Genomic DNA, 20669 nt, shown 5'->3' on the forward strand with positions numbered 1-20669 from the left:
ATCTGCAGTATGCCCTTGCAACGTTTTCACCAGAGGGAGACTACTTCTCCACTCCCTGGACCCTTCACGGGCCCTGTGACTGCTCTGACTGACTGTGCTGGCGCCGGGAGCAGCACTGCTGAGCGTCCCCTTGGAGGCATAACCACCCCCACTAGAACCCCTGGTCTACAGTCTTAAAATTTTTTCAGTACAATATTTATTATTTCTATCTGAAAATCTTCATCCACATCACCTAGGCTGATAGTTTTCATTAGAAATTCTCTGATATGTGTATAAGCTGCAAGATTTATTGAAAACTCTGACAAACTTAAGATATTTATAAAGCTTTATTTTATTCTCAGTGTTTCAAGATCTGTCTCCGCCTGATAAAGGCATTCCTACATTTGTTGCATTCTTTGTCTCTTCCAATGATTTGATTTTTCCGTCAAATGACTGGGGGTGAAGGATGACAACACAGGTTCCATCCTGTGTGAATTTTCCACACAAGGACTGGTAATTTCTTCCCACAGTCTATCCCAAATTCATAAAATGAACTGGCCACAATGGACTAGTAGTGTTGTAAGGGCCCAACAGTGAATATTCCTCACTCAGGTAAAACACAAATAGAAGCTTCTGGTAGAGTTGGGGAAATCTCCACTCTCCATTATCAGTCCTTTCTGTCTTAAGTCCAGTTGCCATCTGCAATGTGTGGCTCCCAAGGCAAACCTGGGAGTAATTTGCGTTACAAGACCACAGGGCATAAAAAAAAATCAGCAGAAATGCATGGAAATTTTTTTGTGGCCTGGCCTGGAAGTAATGTTGATAAATATGTTCAAATTCTCCTGTCCAGAGTTCAGTTACACAGCCCCACCCACAGTAAAGGAAGGCTGAGAAATGCAGGCTGTGTCCCCAAAAGAAAAAGATAGTGAGTTTGGGCAAACATAAAGCCAGTCTCAGCCACACATGATTTCTCCCCTGTGTGAGTTCTCTGATGTTTGCTGAGGTGTGATTTCTGGCAAAAGGTTTTCCCACAATCATCACATTCATAGGGTTTCTCTCCTGTGTGAGTTCTCTGATGTACAGTGAAGGCTGACCTCTGATGGAAAGTCTTCCAGCATTCTTTACATCCATAGGGTTTCTCCCCTGTGTGAGTTCTCCGATGTCTATCGAGGGTTGATTTCTCACCAAAGGTTCTCTGACATTTGTCACATTTACAAGGTTTTTCATCTGTGTGAGTCCTCAGGTGTACAGTGAGTTTTGACTTCTGGTAGGAAGTTTTCCCACATTCTTCACACACATGGGGTTTCCCTCCTGTGTGACACCTCAGATGTATAGTGAGCTTTGGCTTCACACAGAAGGATTTCCCACATTCATTGTATCTGTAAGGTTTGTCTCTTGTGTGAGTTCTCTAATGTACAGCAAGGGCTGACTGATGGCAAAAGGAATTCTCACATTCTTTACATGCATAAGGTCTCTCTCCTGTGTGAGTTCTCTGATGTGCAGTGAGTACTGACTTCTTACGGAAGTTTTACCACAATCATTCCATTCATGAGGGGTATCCCTGTTGTGAATCCTTTGATGTGCAGTGAGGGCTGACTTCTGGCAGAAGGATTTCCCACATTTGTTACATTCAAAGGGATCTTCCCCTGTGTGGATTCTCCAGTGAACAGTTAGGTCTGATTTACGGCAGAAGGGTTTCTCACACTCATCACATGCATAGTGTTTCTCCCCAATAGGAGTTCTCTGATGTTCTCTAAGGACTATTTTACTGATGATGAAGGTTCTCTCACATTCACTACATTTATACAGTTTCTCTCCTGTGTGTATCTTCTGATGTCTGGTGAGATTTGACCTTTTATAAAGTTTTACCACATACTTTACATGCAAAAGTTTTCTCTCCTAACTGAATTCTCTGGAGCTGAATGAGGTGTAATTTCTCGCTGAAATTCTTCCCACTTTGATTACATGGGTGCTGTTGCTCCTGGAAATCAGCTCTGTGAAGATTCAATGGTGTTTCTTTCTGACAAAAGGTCCTCCCCATGTGAGTTCTCCCTTGGGCAATGAGAGCTGACCCATCACGGGCTCCCCAGCATTCACTATGTTTGTAAGCCGTGACTTCCACAGGGGCCCTCCTGTGTGTAAGGAGTACTGCCTCCTTCCTGAAACCTTTCCCTTGTCTGTTACACTCAAAAGGCTGCTGCAAAGTTTGACTCTTCTGCTGACAATGAGAACACTCAACATCTCTGAGGAAACTCCCAGTTCCATCACTGTCCTCTGGTTTCTCTCCAGCATGTGTCTCCTCAGGCTCACTAGGGCAAAACATGCTCTCACACACATTCAGCTCCTCTGGTTTCATTCCTGAGGAGTTTCCATCACCTACAAGCAGTCCTGAAATATGGGTTGAACTCAAATTAAAGGCTCTTCCCAAGTCACTTGTCCTCTTAGTTGATGTTTTGTTGCTGGTGATTACAATTTGCCACAAAGGTCTGCCATGATTTTCCTGGCTGGTCTCAGTCAGGTCACCCATTATGTGGACACCTAGAAGGAGATAAAAATGATCACAGACATACCTGTGAACCACATCTAAGTACTTCTTCTGGGATGATCTTGTAAAGGTAAGGAAGTTTCTTTCCATCCTAGTGGAATAAGATTTTTTAAAAGTCAGTAATGGATACTGACTTTATAAGTATATGATTTTTCTCCTTAGTGAATTAATCTAACAAACTACTAGGTTTTCTAATATCAAATCATCGGGGTTTTTTCTTTTCTTTTTTTGCTTAAATTCCTTCCTTCTTTTTAAATCATAAGAAGTATTTGATCAAAATATTCACTCACTCTCTAGATGTAGATTTCAGCTGAGAGCTTTTCATCTACCATTTGTTTCCTGTTTATTTTCTCTACCTTTTTTCTTCTAATTGTGTGTAACTTGTGCCAGCCCTTTTCTGATCACTGAGCTTTGAAGATGGCATGATTTTCCTGGGTCAGCTACTCATAGGATGTGGGAGAGGGCCATGTGCCTGTCACCTAGACAAGAATACTGCTTAGGAACAAGGATTTCACACCTATGTTTGTTTACTTTTTACTGCTCTCTGGGGAACAGCTATAGGAACCGGTGGATTTTTCAAAGGCTTAATTGATCTCTTCTCCACACCAGAAAAGGGAGCTATCTCTAAATTTCTAACTTAACAATACATCCTTGGCTTCTCAGAACGCTAACAGGTTCAGGAAACTCTAGTTCATTACTTTGTGCAACTGCTTCCTGCTGGTCTGAAGGATTTAAGTTTACAACCCAGGCTGTGCCCACCAACTTCAAAAAGCTTTTTTCTGGTTCCTTCTGAGATCAACAGGCTGGGCTTTTCACCTCATTTCATGGAACCAGTGATATTACTTGATAATTGACTGCTTCTGAAGACATTTACTTCACTGTACTTTATAGTTTCGTCTGTCCCCTAGTTATACTGAAACTGGAGTCCTATCTGTATTTCTCTTTCCTTTTTTTTTTTTTTTAAACAATGATTGTAGCCCCCCAGATGTGTGAACAAAGGAATGAGCCTTGGGCTGGAATGGTAAACAAGTTATAAAAAGCTGCAGACTCAGAGGTGAGAAGGCTGGTTAGCCAATCATGGGTAAGATCCCCAGCGGGGGGCAACCTAAGACAGGCACAGCCGCCTGAGTCAGAAAGAATGTCATCAAGCAGCTATTTTCTTATATGTTCCACCCTGATAAGATGTAAGGCTCACTGGCTCCATGATGAGCATAATCTATCAAAAATATCAGAGGATCTTAAAATCCTGACCTTAAAACAATCTGTGCGTCTAGGGAGTCATAAAATGTCATACCATAGTTAAACATTTTCCATATTGTTCTCTTTTGCTTTATAAGCCTGTGTAGCTTAATAAACTTTTAGAGTAGCCATCAGCTCTCTCCGCATACTCTGTGTGTGTGTGTGTGTGTGTGTACACTGATATTGTAATGCCAACAGTGATCTTCACAAGAGAAGGTAAAAATGTTAATTTCAAACTCCACTCCAAGGTTTGAGCTCCCCCAGCTTGAAACTGTTAGTTTTATTGGCTGTGGACCCAAATCTCTACTTTTTCCTCCCATGTCAGAGATCACCACTTTCCATGGTAAACAATCTACTGGGGCCTCCTCAGCTTCATGATTCGTGATGTCAAGGTTCACAAGGCTTGCACTTGGACCCCTGCTCTCATGTTCTTAATAGGTCCCTAGGCAACCTCCTCTAACCCTAACAGTTTAGACTTAATGATTTCCTAATTGCCATCTCCAGTAGTGATATCCACTCTCTACTCCAGATCTTATGTAAGTTACATGCCAAAATGGAATATAGTCATCTCAGACATAAGCTCTACCAATATAAACACTTAAGAATCTCCCCTAAATGTGGCTTCTGAGCACCCTTCTGAGAACAATACACTCTATTTTTTTCTCTCTCATCTTGGTTCAATCTTTTTGTGGCTCTTATTTGACTATTAAACATGTATATTTGTTTCATTTTTCTCTTTCAACAAAATAAGAACATTTCTTTCATTACTGCTGTTATCCAAACAGCTACAGATATTCCCAGTGCCTAAAACTTCCCAATTAACATATTAAAAGAATACATGGATGTATGAATAAATGCCCAAAAGAAAACAGTCTGTGAGAATGGACAAAAAGAAGGCCTAATGAGAATCTAGAGAAAGAGACTAACCAAGAAAAATTCCAAGAGGCAGGAAGGCACTGGGTTTTTGTAAATCTGAGAAAATATTCAGCAATTAACAGAAAAGGGAGGCTTACAAGTGAGAGTCGTACCTGGATACTGGACAAGGCTTGAGTCTGATATATGCAGACAAACTGTCTGAAGGCATGGACTCGGGAAACCACTGATTGAAAACAGCTGAGCATGGCCAACATCGGCTGTGCTCTCCTCTCCCCAGCCTCCCTGCCTGGGATGCACTAACTGACCTGGGGAACTCTAGTCTGGGGGCTCTTTTACAGTCCATGGCTCTGCTCCTTGCTCCAACTTGATGAGCACCTCAGGTTTGGTAATGCAGTGCCCTGCTGATGAGACATAATGTAGGGTTTTTCCAAACTGCTTAAGTTTCATGGGCTTTGAAGAATGGCAATAGCACAACTCTTGAAGGGTCAATCTGAATCCCTGACCAGAGGGGTGAACACACATTCTTCTTGGCCTGGAATCTTGAACCTAAGCATCACTTAATTTTATAAACAACTGCAACTTTACCAAGGAAGGAAAAGGTGCATGCACTTGGCAGTTACCAGGGGAGTTCTGCTCACCCAGTGACACCAGGCTACTGCAGGTCTCCAGCATCACATCCCTGTACAGGGTCCTCTGAGTATCATCCAAGTCCTGCCACTCCTCCCAGGTGAAGGTCGGAGACAGATCCTCAAATGACACCAGCCCTTTTAACAGCAAATTTCTCCTCAATTCACAGCATCGGCCTGGGTCAGCAGAACAGGAAACCTGGGAATTCAGTCTTTTGTGTGTGTTTTATCTTACATAGGCTACACCATGCTTTGTGCTCTATATTGTGGGCCAGGAAGAAATCACCATAGGAATATCCTATGTCTGTGTCAATTCATTAGTTCCTAAAAGTACTACTATACCTTCCCTTAAAATCTGAAAGGGTCCTTGCTGCTACGGATAAAAAGAGCGTGTGACCTGGTATGGAGACAAAAGTACAAATTCTTGCCTGTGTGTGAGATGAACTAGGTTACACACATGTTTAAGGCAGGGGGGTATGAAAGGAGACAAAGAATAGCTGTGCTTTGTGCTATCAGGCTGCACTTCACTGAAGAGCCAAATATGTGAGCTGTTCAACGTGAACCACATGTTCTTGTGAACATGAGGCAAGAGCAGAAGTCGAGCCGCAAGGGCATGAAGAGCAGATGCCGCACGAATGGAGGCACCAGCAGCACCACGTCCACGAAGGGGCTCCCAGGCTGCGGTGACAGATAAAGACAGTAACGGTATTCAAGGAACTGATTATAATGGTATTCTGCATTTAAGTATGTGATCTAATTCCATCAATAAAAAATCTTCTGGGCTCACCATTTTTCTAAAAAAAAGTACGTACACATGCATCCTTGTATTTCCTTTCTACATCCCAAAGAGCTGCTTATAACCACTCAGGGTGAATGCATCCCACTTTCTCACCAGCTAGGTAGATACTGGCACTGTAAGTTGAACTTGGGAGAAAAGGACAAGGAAGCAGATGGGAAGAAGCAGCAAAGATCTTGGACGTATCACCTTTGAAATTTCTGTGGTTAAAGATGTGAAGATGTCCAACTGGCAACTGGATATATGATCCAGAGCTCAGGAGAGAGAAACAGGCTCAATATGAGATTTCGGAAACAGCCACATTCTAGTGGTAGCTGAAGCCATCAGAGTGAATGAAACTGCTTAAGGAGAACCTGAAAGACTGAAAGGAGAAAAGGAACCAGGATGGTGTTTCAGAAAACATTACCATTTACTGACGGGGAAAGAGAAACAAACCATGACAACAGAGAAGAAACTTTTAAAGATGATTCTAGGAATAGAGCAAACCTCAATATTAAGAAGTCTATTAATATATTTCAACATATTCATATTTCTGTGGAGAAAATTCTACAATCATCCACATCAACACTGAGCAGGGATCTACAAAATACCCTCCCAATTGTAACAAAACCCTTTAACAAAGGAGGGTTCAGGGGATTCTTCCTTAAAATGATAAAACGTCTATGTCTTACTCTGAAAGTCAGCATCACGCTTAATCAGGAAACACTGGGGGATAAGGAAGCCGCATCACCATAGTTATAAAACAATTTGAGTGGTAACAGTCCACACAATAGAAAAGAGACAGTAATGAAAATGATCATAATCTGCAAATAATCCATACCTAGAAAACCCAAGAGAATCATGTGAAAATAGTGTTATATAAGAAAATTCTATAAATTAGCAGAGTATAAGCATAATGCGTAAAAATCTCATTTAAACAAAAACGCTTTTACTGTAACAACAACAAGCAAACACCTATCAATACATTTAATAAAAAACACACAAAACTATGTGAGGGGTGAAAAACCTGAAGGACACAAAAGAACTTAATAAATGAAAAAACATACCATATTCATGGACAGGAAGAGGCTACATCATAAAGATATCAATTCTCCCTGAGTCAGTAAATTAGTGTAACATTATCCTAATAAACAACACATTCTTAGATTTAGCCAAAAGGTGTCTGGAACTGAACTATTTTAGCAACTCCAGAAAAACCTTATTAAGCAAGTTCTTTTTTAGCACCAGGTAACGGTCACCACTGCAGATGCATGAAGCATTTATTTCCCAATGGGCGGTGAAACACTATCACTCCATCATCTATGTGACAATGAGGACACTGTTTCATATTTCTGTGTCCGTAAGTTCTCATGTCCCAAGAGGATGCAGCATGCTTTCTTCTGAGGGTCCATTCCGATCAGGTAACAACTGTATCTGTGACTGCACTTACCTTGGATGACTCTAAGCTCATATTACCTGCCTATCCACATGCCACCTTCGTTTTGTTTATGTATATTGCCCTGAAGCTAAATTTTACTTTTCCATTTTAGTTTAAGGACCCTCATAAAGCTCATACAGCAAAATACAAAATAAGCTGAAGGAAAAAAAAATCAGCTCACCTGAGATGTATTCATTTCCTGCTGCTCTTAGAGATGCACAGAGGAGTCTAGAAATAGAGCTGGGAGAGAAGGCAAATGGAGCGGTGTCATCAAAGAACTGGTGTGGCTTGCTCTTAGATTCTCCTGCTAAAGCTCTGTAACAGTAACTAGAAAAGACCAGATAGACTGGGGTGGGGGTGGGGTGAGGAGATGGCCAGTGTGCCTCCTGTGGGACAAAAATATTTACACCTTGAGAAGGGGCAGGAAAGACCCTATTGAAGGAGCACCCACAGGTCTATTAGTTTGTAGAAGTAAGATCCACAATTTATCCTTAAGTTAATGAAAGCACATGTTTCTTACTGATTTATCAACAGTTAATGGTAAAAATCAATTTAAACTTTTAAAGATGCTTAAATAACAGTTGTTTATTTAAACAATGGTTACTTCCCCCTAATTATTTCCCTGTGAAGTTCCCAATGACAATGACGTGTGTCTCGCCATTTAACTTGCTCCTGCCAAAGGACATACGATGCAAACATAGGATAAAAAGCACTTGTCAATTAGAGCCTGCCTTCTGGGAACACTGTCATCTTGTGAAGAAACCTGGGGCTAGCCTGTGAGGGACAGGCAGTTTAGCCAACAGCCAGCACAAGCCCCTGAAGAAGTAAAGGAAGTCATCTTCAACCAACCAGCCTCAGTCAGGGAACCAAGTAGCACCAGGCGGCTACAGCCTCATGTGTGACCCAGACAGCCCTGGCACAGGAACTGACCAACTAAACCGAGCCCAGAAAGCTGGAACATAGACCTCTGAGCATATTTCTTTTTACTGTTTTTTTTTTTTTAAGCCAGTGAATTTAGGTTGGTTCATCACAGAGTAAAATATTTTTAACAAAATGACATGGGGGAGAAAGTCTTGAGTTACATTATGTGCCACACACAATCAACAGAACTTCACAACCACATGTAGAACTTCTGAAAAGCATAACAAATGCCAACTGGGTGCCTTCAGTAAGGTTGCTGGAACTAACAGATCATGCCAATTGTACAAAGCAACAGTGTGCAGATCAGAAAACTGTTTTAACTTTTTTACATTATAACACGAGTCTTTTAAACACATGGCGACATGTGCTGCGTTTTATTCACATTTTAAAAAATCAGTTTGAAGCCAGAGTGAAATGTGATTCACTCTAATTTTCCTATTTTAAACAGTGGAAAATAGGCTTCTGTTACTGTGCTGTAGAAGATACGATTATCAAGAACAGATTTCTGATGTGAAGTGGGAACCACTTGTTTTATTAGTCCCTGGAATTCACATAATGCACAAAAAGCACTAGGGAGAATAGGATAGGCATGTTAAGGCAAGGTCTTCTAAAAAAAGTTTCTTTTGAATTGACTGTATTTTTCAAAAATAAGCTCGTGTTTTGGCTTAACTGTGGCAGAGTGGATAATACTATCCAAAAGTCAAGATGCCTGATGTATATAGTAAAATCATGTGAACCTGGCAAATTACTTATATCCTCAAATCTCCCCTCGGCCCCCCCACCCCCAATCTTTCTTACAAGGGAGAAATACGACCAGGAAGAGGAAGCATCAGCACACCTCTATATATAGTGATATCTGATACCACCCGGTTTGAGAGAGATCAGGTAACAGAAACGACGTGGTGGGGGGTGTGAAGGAATGGGATCGATTATGAAGCACTGTAGACAGATTCTCTCAGCCGTGACAGGTCCCTCCACTCCCTCTGACCCGAGACCATTCCCTCAGGACCTCTCCAATAAGTCCCATTTCCTTAGGCCTTTCTTTGCCCACCCCTTCTCAGCCTAGCTCAGGTCGTCTTCTACAAATCAGTCCAAACCTTCCAATATCGCCCCGTCTTTGACAACTTCTGGAGGAGGTAGCACCAACCCCAATCTCAGTCACTCTGGGCAGAAGCATCAACAATTGCCTGGCCACTTAAACTTAGGATCTCTTCCTTTCTGGGACTGTTCTGCCTCTGATCCGAAGCGCAGGCGAGAGGGTTCAAGTCACAAAGTTGTCTCTCGGGTAGGATTCTGTCCATGGGGCGTCTCCTCTTCACTCATCATAACAGCTACCTTGTTACAAAGAAAACGGTACGGTCATCCAGAGCCCGACCATCTCCCCTGGCACTACGGTCCCTGGAAACCAGGTCTTGTATAAACTGTAAACGCAAATCAAGAGCGCTAAGCAGGCCGCACAGCGCAGGAAGGGACCTGACCCTTGCCCTGCTAACGAGACTCCACGAGACCCCGCAAACACAACTGCCACCCTGTGAGACTCGGTCCGCATACCCTTCACAGTGACTTCTCCAGGAATCGGGGGCATCTCGCTAGTCCTTCGGGCGCCGGCGTTTCCGAGGTTGACGACGTCGCCCGGGACGCGCCAGGGGCAGAGCTGGCCCGTGCACGCTGCCCGCACCCCCGCCCCGGCCTCGCCGTCACCCTGGACCCACCACCCAGCTCGCGAAGCCTCTGGAGGCAGTTGTCCAGCCGTCGGCAGCGCACCTTCTCTCATCGAGCGGCGCTCAGCCAGCCGAGCCGGCCCTGCCCAGCGCCGGCCCGCGAATCCTGATGCTGCACTCGCGCCCCGGGCCAGCACCAGGTCCGCCGCTCGCACCCGCCGACCCTTCCCCTCCCACCAAGCGGAGCAACCCCCACGCCCGCCCGGCGTCCCCGAGCGCCGGAGCCCCGCCCACGCTCGCACCCACCTTCCCGGACGCAGACCCCGGCCCCGTGCTCGTGGGAAACCCGGAAGTTCCGAGTGGAAGACGACCTGTGGGCGGGGCCGCCCGCGCGCAGAAGGAACCCGGAAGACTCCTTCCCAGAGTCCCATGCGTCAAGGCGTCCTCGCGAGGCGGGAGTTTGGTTCTCGCGGGAGTTTGATTCCCACGGGCGTATGGCCGCAGCGGCCGTCGTGGCGTCGTGTTCTTCCGCGGGCGTGGGCCCCGCTGCCTGGGACCCGGCTGTGGTGGGGCCGTGCCTGGACCCACGTGCAGCCTCCTGGGTGCGGCGCCGCGTCACGTGGGCTCTGACGGCGGGGAGGGGCGTCGTGGGACGGTGGGGACTTCTGTGGCCGAGCTGCGATGACATTAGGGGTCAGCTTTCCCGTTTTTATTTCCCAGAACGGATTTGCGGTTATAGAACCGAGGGTTGGTTTTTTTTCAACTGGTGTATACTGTAGTATGAATGTGAAACATAAGTGTCCGCGATTTGTTAGACTACGTAACCATCACGGGAAATTGGCGTTTTTACCATGTATCCCCGGTGTGCGATGGGGAGCCATTGTTGAACGGAAACCACGCGGAAGAGGGAACAGACGAGGCTCCTCGTGCGTGCCCCGAGGGGCCACAGCGGAGCTGACGCAGGTGCCTGCAGGGTGGGGCGGGACCTGAGCGCTCGCCTGCATTACAGCCTGTCCTTGAAGTGCTGTCGGTGTCTGGGTTAAGACTGAATTGGTCACTTCAAAGCACCAAGAGTGGGGGTTTGGTACCTCTGTGGGTCTTACCACACAAGGGGAAGATCTGGAAGGGAGGGGAGCTGTTGCTCACAAGGGCTGCAGAGAAAGTCATGTCAGGAACCTACATTTGTCTGTGACTCTCGGACTGTTACCTGGGTTACGTGCTTACAGGAAGAGCTGTGTCACTTTGCGGTTGTAGCAGGCCCCTTTGATCACACAGAGTGGACGCTGAGGCAGCAATAACATGGAGTAGTTTAAACTCCTGACAGCAGCCCTCCTTGAACCTGTTAAAAAGATGCTGATTCTTATCCACTAAAATAATGTCTAAGCCATCAGTAGATGACAGTCCACTGTTGGAAAGCCTGCTCTAGTTTATGTGCAAGAATAAAGTAGTTGGATCATTGGGTGAGTGAAAATTTACACTTCCAGTGTCTGGTAATGACCTGCCTAGAAATCCCAAAGGTGTATTCATTCACTAATCTACTCATCATATCTTTACTTCTTTATTTTTCTGCGAGATGGACTTGAATGGGGCCTTCTCGTCCCTGGTTTCTGCCACACATTAAGCAGGGACTTCAACACAGGCTTATCAGAGCTCCTGCTGCCGCGCACGGGGATAGACCTGACTTACGTGACTGTGTTCGTGTGCACTTCATTGGCAGGAGTGGGGACTGACTGTCTGGCCCTGTCACCTATGTGACCTATCTCTGGTTTTCCCTTTTCCTAAAATACTACCTACTCTGTTGAAATTCATGTACTTTTTCTCATCCTGCAGTTGCCCCTCAGTAACTGCATTGCACTGAGGGACCTCAGCCTTTACTTACCATTCCCTTCTCTCAGACTCTGGGACCCCTAGCCCTCCTTCAGTGCCCTGGATCTAACTCTTCTCCCTTAAACACCTTTTGGTGTGCTATTTGGAGATCCTTTAAATCCAGAATGATTGACAGGAATTTGGGGAGAGGGGAAGTCAGCACCTGACGCTCATCCCTCTGGGATAGGGAATGTCATCTCCTTTCTCTGTAGCCTCAGTCATCTCATCCATAAAAACAGAGACAGTAATACACATGTGAATATGTGATCCTCACCCTGAGCCTACCTCTAATAACATACAGGCCAGTAAGGGCAACCTCTTCCTCCATGTGTGAATCTAAAGTCCTCAGGGCCAAGGAGAGGAGATCAGGAATAAGACCAAGGTACTCCCAAATCGGGCCATGGAGACAGCTGTGCCCTGCAAAGGTAGGCCTCAGGGTTACATTGCAAGAAGAAGAGAATAAATTTGCTGGAACCAAGGCACTAAACTGATACTATGAGGTAGTGAGAGCTCATGTCCCTTCCCAGGAATTGTTTCTTTACTGTTTTTCAGTTGGCTTGGGGTCTGTTCACAGACACACACACACACCTGTGTTAAGATAGATACTCACTCAACATCCCTAAAGTCCTTTTTTGAGTGTCTGATATGTGGCAGGCTCTGTCTGGGCATAAGGGACAGAGATGATCTGTGCTTCTAAGGTGTCCTGAGTGTCCATGGTGGCAGTTGTCACTCTAAATATCAGCCAATTAATGCATCGTCTTTACCACTAGACTGTGAGCCATTTGGGGATTTGTGAGTCTCAGTCAGAGCTAGGTTGCCTGGCAGGTGCTCAGTGAACACTAGTCAGTTAACAAAAGAAAGATAAACACTCCATTTATATGCCCTGTGATGGAAAACTAAGTCCAGAATAGCTTTTGGATGGGAGGCTGATGAGAACTAGAAGGTATGTCCACTCCTTACACGGAGGTCGGAGAAGACTGTCCACTCCTGTCCTGAGACTGTGGGTGACACCTGTGGTCCGAGGGTTGCACAACCAGCCCCGGTGTGAGGATAGGGAAAAGTCTGCCCTCACTGGACCTCCTCCAACTTGTTGAGAAAACTGTTGATGAAATCAGAGCACCTGTGATGAGGAGGTGTTCGGATACTTCCACAGGGCATGAAAATCCTGGTTCCCTAAGAAGGAACAAGACAAGACACTTACTGTCCACTAGCCCTTGGACACTGCAAAATACAGTAGCAGTGACGTTGACTTTGAATTCTCTACTTTCCCAACTACCAGTTAGCCATGAAAGCAAAATGAAGACACTTTTGTGGGTATGAGGACTCAGAAAATACCTACACTCTCCCCCATATACTCTAAGGTGGCATTCCACAAACACAAGGGGAATATAAAGTAGGGGGCCCCATAGAAAGAGTGTGCCCAGTGTCCACTGTCTTCTCCCCTTGAGCACTGCAGGGGCCTTTCCTGCAGAGATAAACTGAGATCATCAAATCGAACCAACTTCTTTCACCCACAGAAAAGCCAGTACAGCCTCTACCATTCATTTGGCACAGCAACACTTCAAGGAAGTGGACATTTTTATCCTCTTTTTTAAAGATGAAGACAGCACTCGGAGAGTTTGAATAACTTGCACAGATCACAGGTGTTAATTGGCGAAACAGACCCAGGTTGCCCGTGTGACACCGAATCAGGCCTTTCCACCCCCCATCACAACCCCACACCAGTGAGCTTGCTGCTGCCCCTCCCCTCAACCAGTGATGTCAGCCCCCATGTTCTGGAACAAGAAATGGAGGGGAACGGGGAAGAGGAAAAGTAAGCAGATAGGGGTAAGTGTAGGCAGGGTGCCCATGGTCTGGGTGGTGCTGCAGTGGAGGAACAGGGACTCGAGCACAGTGCATGGCCCAGCAGCCCCACCAGAAGGCCCATGTGAACAGAAGGTGGACAAGTCTGAAGCCGGGGAGAAACCTGTTGACAGGTGCTCAGGCTGGAGACATACTGTTGTCCTTTGAGGGCATTATCCAGGACTGGGCATTACCCCAGCCTGCGAAGTCAACCGTCTGACCCCACAGGGCACCCTCCAGGGCTTGGTGTCCCTCATCTCGATGATGGGATGGCAGCTGACAGGCAGCAGTTACGCAGACAGCTGGGGACAAGCCCACTCTGACTGGATCCAGAGGTGGAAGTTAGAAATGAAAACCATTCCTCCCCCACTGGCCGGTCATCCTCCCCCACCTTCCCCAAGATTTAAGGCTGCACATTTCCAGGCCACGTGCGGCTGTTGCGTGGGGTGACCCAGAGAAGACGGCCCAGGGCACGGGACTCACCTTCTTCCTCTTCTACAGTCATGTCATTCTTTCATCCTTTTTCTCTAAATTATTTCTCTTTATTTGAAGTTTAGCAAACCATTTTTTAGGCATTCGACAAATCTCAGGTGTACACGGTGTTTTAGGACTGGAGAGAGACAGGGCACTGCAGGACCCTTGTCTTCTCTGATACACATTCTGATGGGCACAGCGTGGTGGTTACACCCGGAATGTGCTGGGGCACAGACATGTGGGTGGGAAACCCTAGGGAGGAGGGGCTGGAAGGCTGGGGGTGTCTGCTGCTTTGGAGAAAGTAGCAGGTCCTTGGGAAGGTGACATTTCAACACAGTCTGAGAGAGCAGGAGTGCAGGCCAGGTGTCTATCTGCTGGAAGAGTGTCCCTTCAGAGAATCCTGAACAGGCCCTGTGACAGGAGGGTCCCTGGGGTGGGGGGCATGAGGTCAGCCGCTGAGGTGGGCGGATGGGGGCAGGAGAGCAGGAAAGGCAGGGTGGGCAGGACCTAGGAAGCCTCAGTTGCCATGGAAAGTCTCTGCCTTTTCCTGTGTGTGAGATGGAGCACCGCCTCCAGGGCCCTGCTGGCCCCTGCGGAGCACAAACAGAGTGGAAGGCGGCCACGGCAGCTGCAGAGGCAGGGAGCTGTGACATCTGGTGCAGAGAGACAGGTGCATCTGGACATCTTTCAAGGCAGAGTGAAGGGACATTCTGGTGGCTTGGATGTGATGTAAGGGAGACAGAGGAATCAAGGATGACTCCCTGCCTGTAGTCTGAGAGCTGTAGGAACAAGGTTGCCACCTCCTCACGTAGGAAGGTGGGGAGAGGGGAAGATGTGGGAGTACAGCTCTGGGCAGGTCAAGGGGAGGCATGTAGGTGCAGGTCAAGGGGAGGCATGCAGGTGCAGGTGCTCAGGGGCCCTTGCTAGCGGGTGCCAGGGCTGCAAACATTCTCTTCCATCTGCTGCTTTCTTAGAGAAATGGGAAGTGAGAACACCACCTGGGGTGGGATGGAAGGGGATGCTGTTGGAGGTTTGAAGGAGTGGAAGGCTGGAAAATGTCTCCTAGGACAGTGGGAGGAAGGCAGGAGGGGTGGCCCCGAGAGGCTGGGGACCAGTGAGCATGGTCACGTGTCTTCCCAAGCATGACCCTGCAGAGGAGCAGTCACGCAGGAAGAGTGGTCTCACAACCAAAGCAGGAATGGAGGAGAGGGAAGCAGGACTAGTGTCAAGGAAAGAGCAGGATGACTGAAGTGGAATTCCAGTTGGTGGGGAGAGCAATGTGCCTGCAGGCTTCCAGCTCCATGGACTGTCAGTTGCCTTGGGTCCCAGTGCTCACAGCAGCCCCTGTGCATTTCAGCAGAGACACCAAGGCAGCCTGTCTGGGAGAAGTGGAACTCCCTGAGGGCCCTGCAGAAACTTCTAGACCACAGGGAAGTCTGGGACATGTCTACGCAACCCTCTCTCTCCCTCACTCAGGTCATTCCATTGCCATCTGGGACCTCCCAACCTTCCTGATCCTCTCTGCTCTCATCACAGACCTTCCCCTAGTAAAGGGCGTTCCCAGATGTCCTTTATCCTTCCATCTGGGTCTGGTAGGCACTGGACTAATGCAGGGCAAGGACATGGAACCAATGGGCTGTAAGCCTCAGTGGAGTGGATATTGACCTAGAGGTACTGGAGGGGCAGCTGGAAAGCCACGTGGACAGGGGGCACTTGGAGGCTATGCTGATGCCCTGTGGTGGACATGCATCTGATACAGCAGATGCGTCTCTGTTCATTACAATCGTGTGTCGGTGGAAATCAAAGCTGGAAGGGGTCCTCTCATGTGAGAGGTCATGAGAGGGGCTCCAGGAGCCCAGTGATGACTCAGGACCACACCACCAGTTAAGGATGGAGCCATTTGAAGGGGCTAGCCCTCATGGTCTCTTTTTAAAGAGAATCAAATAAATGAAAAGTGAGACATTCTAGCACAACTAAGAGATGTCTGCTAAACTTCAGTGTCACTGCAATCCTCCACGTCCTCTGGGATAGTAAAGTGCAAGGAGCATCCAGCAATACCTGGAGTGAGGCATCTTACCCTGGAGAGAGAGGTGTGCATGTCCCAGTGTTCACCTGTAGGATATTCCTAGTGATGGGAAGAGAAGGTGGGCCAGGAGGGAGCAAAAGCCCAAGTTTGCCTCCTATTCTCCACACAGAAACAAATGACAAGGAAGTCTCATGAACTGCCAGGAGGAGACAGGAGAGACCCAACAGAGCCCCAGCATGGTCCTGGATGGGCCACTGTGACACTGCACTGTGTTTGGATGGTGGAACTCAGGACAGCATGCTGGTGTCCACTTCACTTTGGGCCCCTGGGGATGGGGTCCAGCTGTTTTGCTCTTGCCAAGGTCACTGGCCCGCTCACAGGCCCCCTCCACATCAGGACCCCACCCCTACCCCAGCCCCCTGCACCAACTCCTCCTGCAGCAGGGAAAGTGTGTCTTCTTTTCATCCCATCAGTGGCTGCTTCCTCATTTTAACGGATTATCAATAAGTTAAACAAGGTCCGTGCTTTAGGTTTATTGGCCTTTGTAATTCCTGAACTGTCTGTTACTTGTCTATTTTTGGTTGGAAAAATTGTCCATCTCTGGAGTCCAAGTTATGATGAAATATGAAACGCTTTCAAATAACAGTGCTTCTGCACTAGGAGCCCCCAGTGGACAAACCCCTTAGTGGCCCGGGTACAGGATGAGCATCCAGAACAAGGCTCTGTCTCTGAAAGGTGCCCTCCAACCTCATGCTGGCTCATGAACACAAGACCCCATGAGAAATCTTGGCATAATAGTTCTTTAATGTGTGGTTTACATCAGCAATTAGAATTTCTCAGCCTGGGCTTTCTAGCTTACCTGCTCTCCGACTTCAGCAGACCAGGCACCTGGTCAAGCAGACAAGTTTTAATGCTGAGTGTCAGCCGAGGGAGGCTGACGTGGGGTTCTAGGAGGTGAGCGGCCCAAATGAAAAAATGCACTAGGAGTTGCCATATCACTGGACAGACTTCAGCAGGAGACACCATGGGGTTAACAACACTTTATTGCCACAGGGAGGTGCACGCCTATGATGCACCTGTCCTGCTTTTTATCTGTTTTCTGCCAGCACACACGCAATCTGAGTTTCTTTGTTCATTAGGCTTACAGAATATCTCTAGCACATGCGTACTTCCATTTTCTTTGTTCTAAATCTTACATAATTGACGCATGCGTACAGCAATTATTTACTGCATCTGCAAACATGCTGTGATCGTGGCCTTGGGTCCCACAGCCTTAACTCATCTCAAGTCCAGCTCACACTGAGTTTTCATCTGACGGGTGTTTTTCAGAGGCCTACTCTGTGCCGAATACCATTCCAGCCAAAAGGGGGGTCTGCTGGGCGTGGAGCAGAGAGATCGTGGCCCCAGGGTCTCCGTTCTGGAGTTTATTGGTTTTGAGGCTGTGTTCAGAGCTTTCCTGATTCTCTTTTGAGCACACAACAGTTCTGCAACGCAGCCACCCTTGTCCTTTCACAGAAGTTCAAGAGAGGCACAGAGATTAAGTGACTTTCCCAGGATTACACTGTTAGTAAATTTGGGAGTATGGGTTTGAGCCAAGACAGCTGCAGAGCTAGTGAGAAAATGCTGCTCTGAACCGACACAGCCACACCGGGTGGACTGGCAGTGGGCCTCAGACCCCCATTCCTCCATCCAAGGAGCAGAACTAGGTACATTTTCCAGGAAATCTGGGCCCTGCCCTTCTCCCTGGGTCAGTGCAGAATGAGGGAGACCGCCCTCCACTGGCACTTGGCAGCCCCTGGGCACCTGTGAGGGCTGGAGTGTGAAGGTCCCTCACTCTACTTTTCTGGACACTCTCAGAAGGTCAGGTCAGAGCAAAGAGGGACTCAGTGCACTTCCCTCCCTGCTCCCTTACACCCAGATCAAACTCACATGGGCTGGGGGGAGGGTGTAGCTCAGTGGTAGAGCATGTACTTAGCATACATGAGGTCCTGGGTTCAATCCCCAGTCCCTCCATGTAAATAAATAAATAAACCTAATTACCTCCCTCCCCCCAAAAAACAGAACCAACCAAATATTTATATGGGCCACATTAGAACAAATTGCTGGTGATGCCCCCTGTGACCTCTTTCCAAATGAGTTGTTCAGGACGTCCGCCTCTGGCCACCCTGCGAAGTCTCAAGTCCAAACACAGGGCCTCATGTGTGGTGTGGAGTACACTGTGTGGTCTGGGTTACTCTCTCATTTCTTCTTTTGCCTCCTTAGTTTGCGTGATGTTGTCATATTTGTTGTACTTTAAAATAACTAAAATAAATATTTGGTGGAACAAGTTTTTCATTCTACGACCTAAAACCACTGCCTTAGTCTTTTTTGCTTCTGGAAAACATCATTGGCATGATTAGGGACCTAACGTGAAAATTCAAAAAGAAATCTGTGTTCCTGTGTTTGTGACGCTGGCCACATGGTACACCATTCTCTTATAGATGAGAAGTGATGGGACGGCGCCTCTGCCCTGACCATGTGAGCTTTGTACATAAAAGTGTTCTTGGCAGCAAGAACAGTTATGAACTTTGAGAGGGGTTGCAAAATTGGAGCTGAAATCATTGATTTATAGATGGCGGAGAGTTGAAAGTCACTGAAATAAATCCAACAGATGTTGACCAGAAACTCATTAACAGGAGGCCACTTGTGAGGACCTGTGGGGAAGCACATGTGGAACATGGCCTTTCCCCAGGAGATCAAGGCACAGCGAGACAAAGGTCATTAAGGACCTGGAGGGGAGGTCACATCCCCTTTCGCAGATGTTAGGCAACTTCAGAGGAGAGGGTAGGATGAACAAACTGTACCTCTTTTTATTAAAACAGCATAATTGACACACCTGCTTAGAGCCCATTCTTTGTCCTGACACATCAAGAACACGCTGCTATCCTAGCACAGTCGCTGTGCCAGGCCATGTCCGTTGGCGGAGCCACGGCTGGACTCCTCCAGCTGCTGTTGCTGACCTTTGGGTCCTCTCGTCCAGCATGAGAGGAGCTTGCACCCTGTGAGCCCTAAGGGACGGTGGTGCGGGGCACCCTGCCCTAAATACCGAGAGGGCAGCACGGCTCACACACCAGCCCAGGCAGCTGTGGTGGTCCCCACAACAGCGTGAGGGTGTCTGGTGTGGCCGGGGTGGGTTGCAGCCCAGAGTCAGTGGGAGAAGGGCTTCCTGGCTGCTCTGGGGGCTCCTGGGTTTGAGAATGGGGCACATTCACTGGAGGCTGGGAGCAGGCAGCAGAGCCATCCTGTCCTGGGCGTGTCCCTGGGTCACCCACCAGAGGGAAGACGAGGGGTCCAGAAGATGGAGATGGTCCTTGGAAACACCTGCAGCCCCTCCAACCTGCTCCCTTTCACAGCCCCCAGTGGCCCTCCCCTCTGCTCCAGGCCATGGGTCTAACCCCTGGCTGGCACATGAGATAATGGGGGAGCTGTAAAAATCCCAGTCAAAGCCCCACCAGAGAGCCCAATTTCACAGATTTGCAGAAGACTCAGCATTGAGACCAGGGCTTCCCATGGTGTTGGGACTGGAGAGGGCACCCCAAGACCCACGGCTGGATCCTGTCTTTCGGTCACATGAACTGATCCACGACCTTTTATCTTTCACTGTCTGAGGAACTATGGATGGCATCTCCTTCTCTGGCCGCAAAGACCCCAAGGGGTGTTCCACCACTCTGGAGCCCTGAATGCCCACATCCCTCCCACCAACATAGCAGAAGTCTTGTCTCAGCTCATCCCGGAGACTGAGTATTGGACCCTCCAAACCGTGAAGAGCTTCCCTGAGGGGTCCTTCAGATGAAAGTCCAGAACTGGACACATCTTGACTCTTGCAATTCATTCCTGGGTCATAATGGACCCCAGTTCAGAGAAGCATGTGAGCAGTGTCCAGAAGGGCCTGGTGTCCACCTGCAAAAGCATAAGGTGGACAGCAGAATGCCAGTCAGTTAACCCTCACTTTGAACTGTAGTTCCCAAGAGAAGTAATATGTAAGAGCAGGCCATCAGGTCTTTGGGAAAGTGTTGGCAGAAAATTCACACTCAGTTGGTTGGCAGGTAGCTGGGGATTACAAGAGGGCCCAGGGTCATGTGGCCCCAACAGGTCCTCAGGCCATGATTGCCTGGTGGGTCTACCTCTGTGGCAGGCGCTTGCTGTAACCTCTTCCCATCAGGGCTCTCCAGGGTCAAGAATCAGCTTTCACCACCAGCTGGGTCTCCAAGGCCGTACAGGGGAGGGCCACAGGCTCAAGACTCTACCTGGGTTTGACTGTCAGGAGGCTTTATGCACTGCCTAGCGCTGCCTTCACCCCCACACACTCACATCTGCACACACTCCTGCTTCACATGGCAACACCTACACCAGTGCCTGCTG

General features: G+C 47.8%; 2 protein-coding genes across 14 annotated transcripts; both read right to left on the bottom strand.

The window, feature by feature from the left end:
• Positions 1-307: 307 nt before the first annotated feature.
• Positions 308-10607, bottom strand: LOC141579047 (zinc finger protein 717-like). Of its 13 annotated transcripts, XR_012509999.1 has the most exons (5): positions 10367-10607; positions 9497-9734; positions 7660-7718; positions 6251-6422; positions 2385-2517 (listed from the first exon to the last, which is right to left on the bottom strand). XR_012509999.1 is itself a non-coding variant. In XM_074373301.1 (3 exons), exons 1-3 carry the CDS (start codon positions 10489-10491, stop codon positions 1835-1837), a joined length of 954 nt encoding a protein of 317 aa, XP_074229402.1. In that variant the 5' UTR covers positions 10492-10506; the 3' UTR covers positions 308-1834. The 13 variants fall into 13 exon arrangements, 1 of the variants encoding a protein (XP_074229402.1); XR_012509997.1 differs by lacking the exon at positions 6251-6422 and having other exon boundaries at positions 2380-2517; positions 7660-7805; positions 9547-9734; positions 10367-10587; XR_012509998.1 differs by lacking the exon at positions 6251-6422 and having other exon boundaries at positions 2380-2517; positions 10367-10587.
• LOC141579220 (putative zinc finger protein 487) lies at positions 2524-7511 on the bottom strand. The gene is made up of 4 exons (XM_074374450.1): positions 7491-7511; positions 5829-5943; positions 5278-5484; positions 2524-5037 (listed from the first exon to the last, which is right to left on the bottom strand). The coding sequence occupies exons 1-4, from the start codon at positions 7509-7511 to the stop codon at positions 4955-4957; spliced, it is 426 nt and encodes a 141-aa protein (XP_074230551.1). The 3' UTR covers positions 2524-4954.
• Positions 10608-20669: the final 10062 nt, after the last annotated feature.

Source organism: Camelus bactrianus, chromosome 11 (genome assembly GCF_048773025.1).
Source record: "Camelus bactrianus isolate YW-2024 breed Bactrian camel chromosome 11, ASM4877302v1, whole genome shotgun sequence".
Taxonomy (NCBI): domain Eukaryota; kingdom Metazoa; phylum Chordata; class Mammalia; order Artiodactyla; family Camelidae; genus Camelus; species Camelus bactrianus.

Bases quoted from the DNA above. Each gene is read 5' to 3' on its own strand.
- LOC141579220 (XM_074374450.1), bottom strand. From the start codon at position 7,511: ATGAGCTTAGAGTCATCCAAG. The intron at 5,944-7,490 runs GTAAGTGCAGTC...CTGTCACCGCAG, and splicing joins TGAGCTTAGAGTCATCCAAG to CCTGGGAGCCCCTTCGTGGA. The intron at 5,038-5,277 runs GTGAGCAGAACT...TCTCATCAGCAG, and splicing joins CAGTAGCCTGGTGTCACTGG to GGCACTGCATTACCAAACCT.
- LOC141579047 (XM_074373301.1), bottom strand. From the start codon at position 10,491: ATGGGACTCTGGGAAGGAGTCTTCCGGGTTCCTTCTGCGCGCGGGCGG. The intron at 7,806-10,366 runs GTGGGTGCGAGC...GGTCTTTTCTAG, and splicing joins CGGGGTCTGCGTCCGGGAAG to TTACTGTTACAGAGCTTTAG. The intron at 2,518-7,659 runs GTGAGCTGATTT...ATCTCCTTCTAG, and splicing joins AGGAAATGAATACATCTCAG to GTGTCCACATAATGGGTGAC.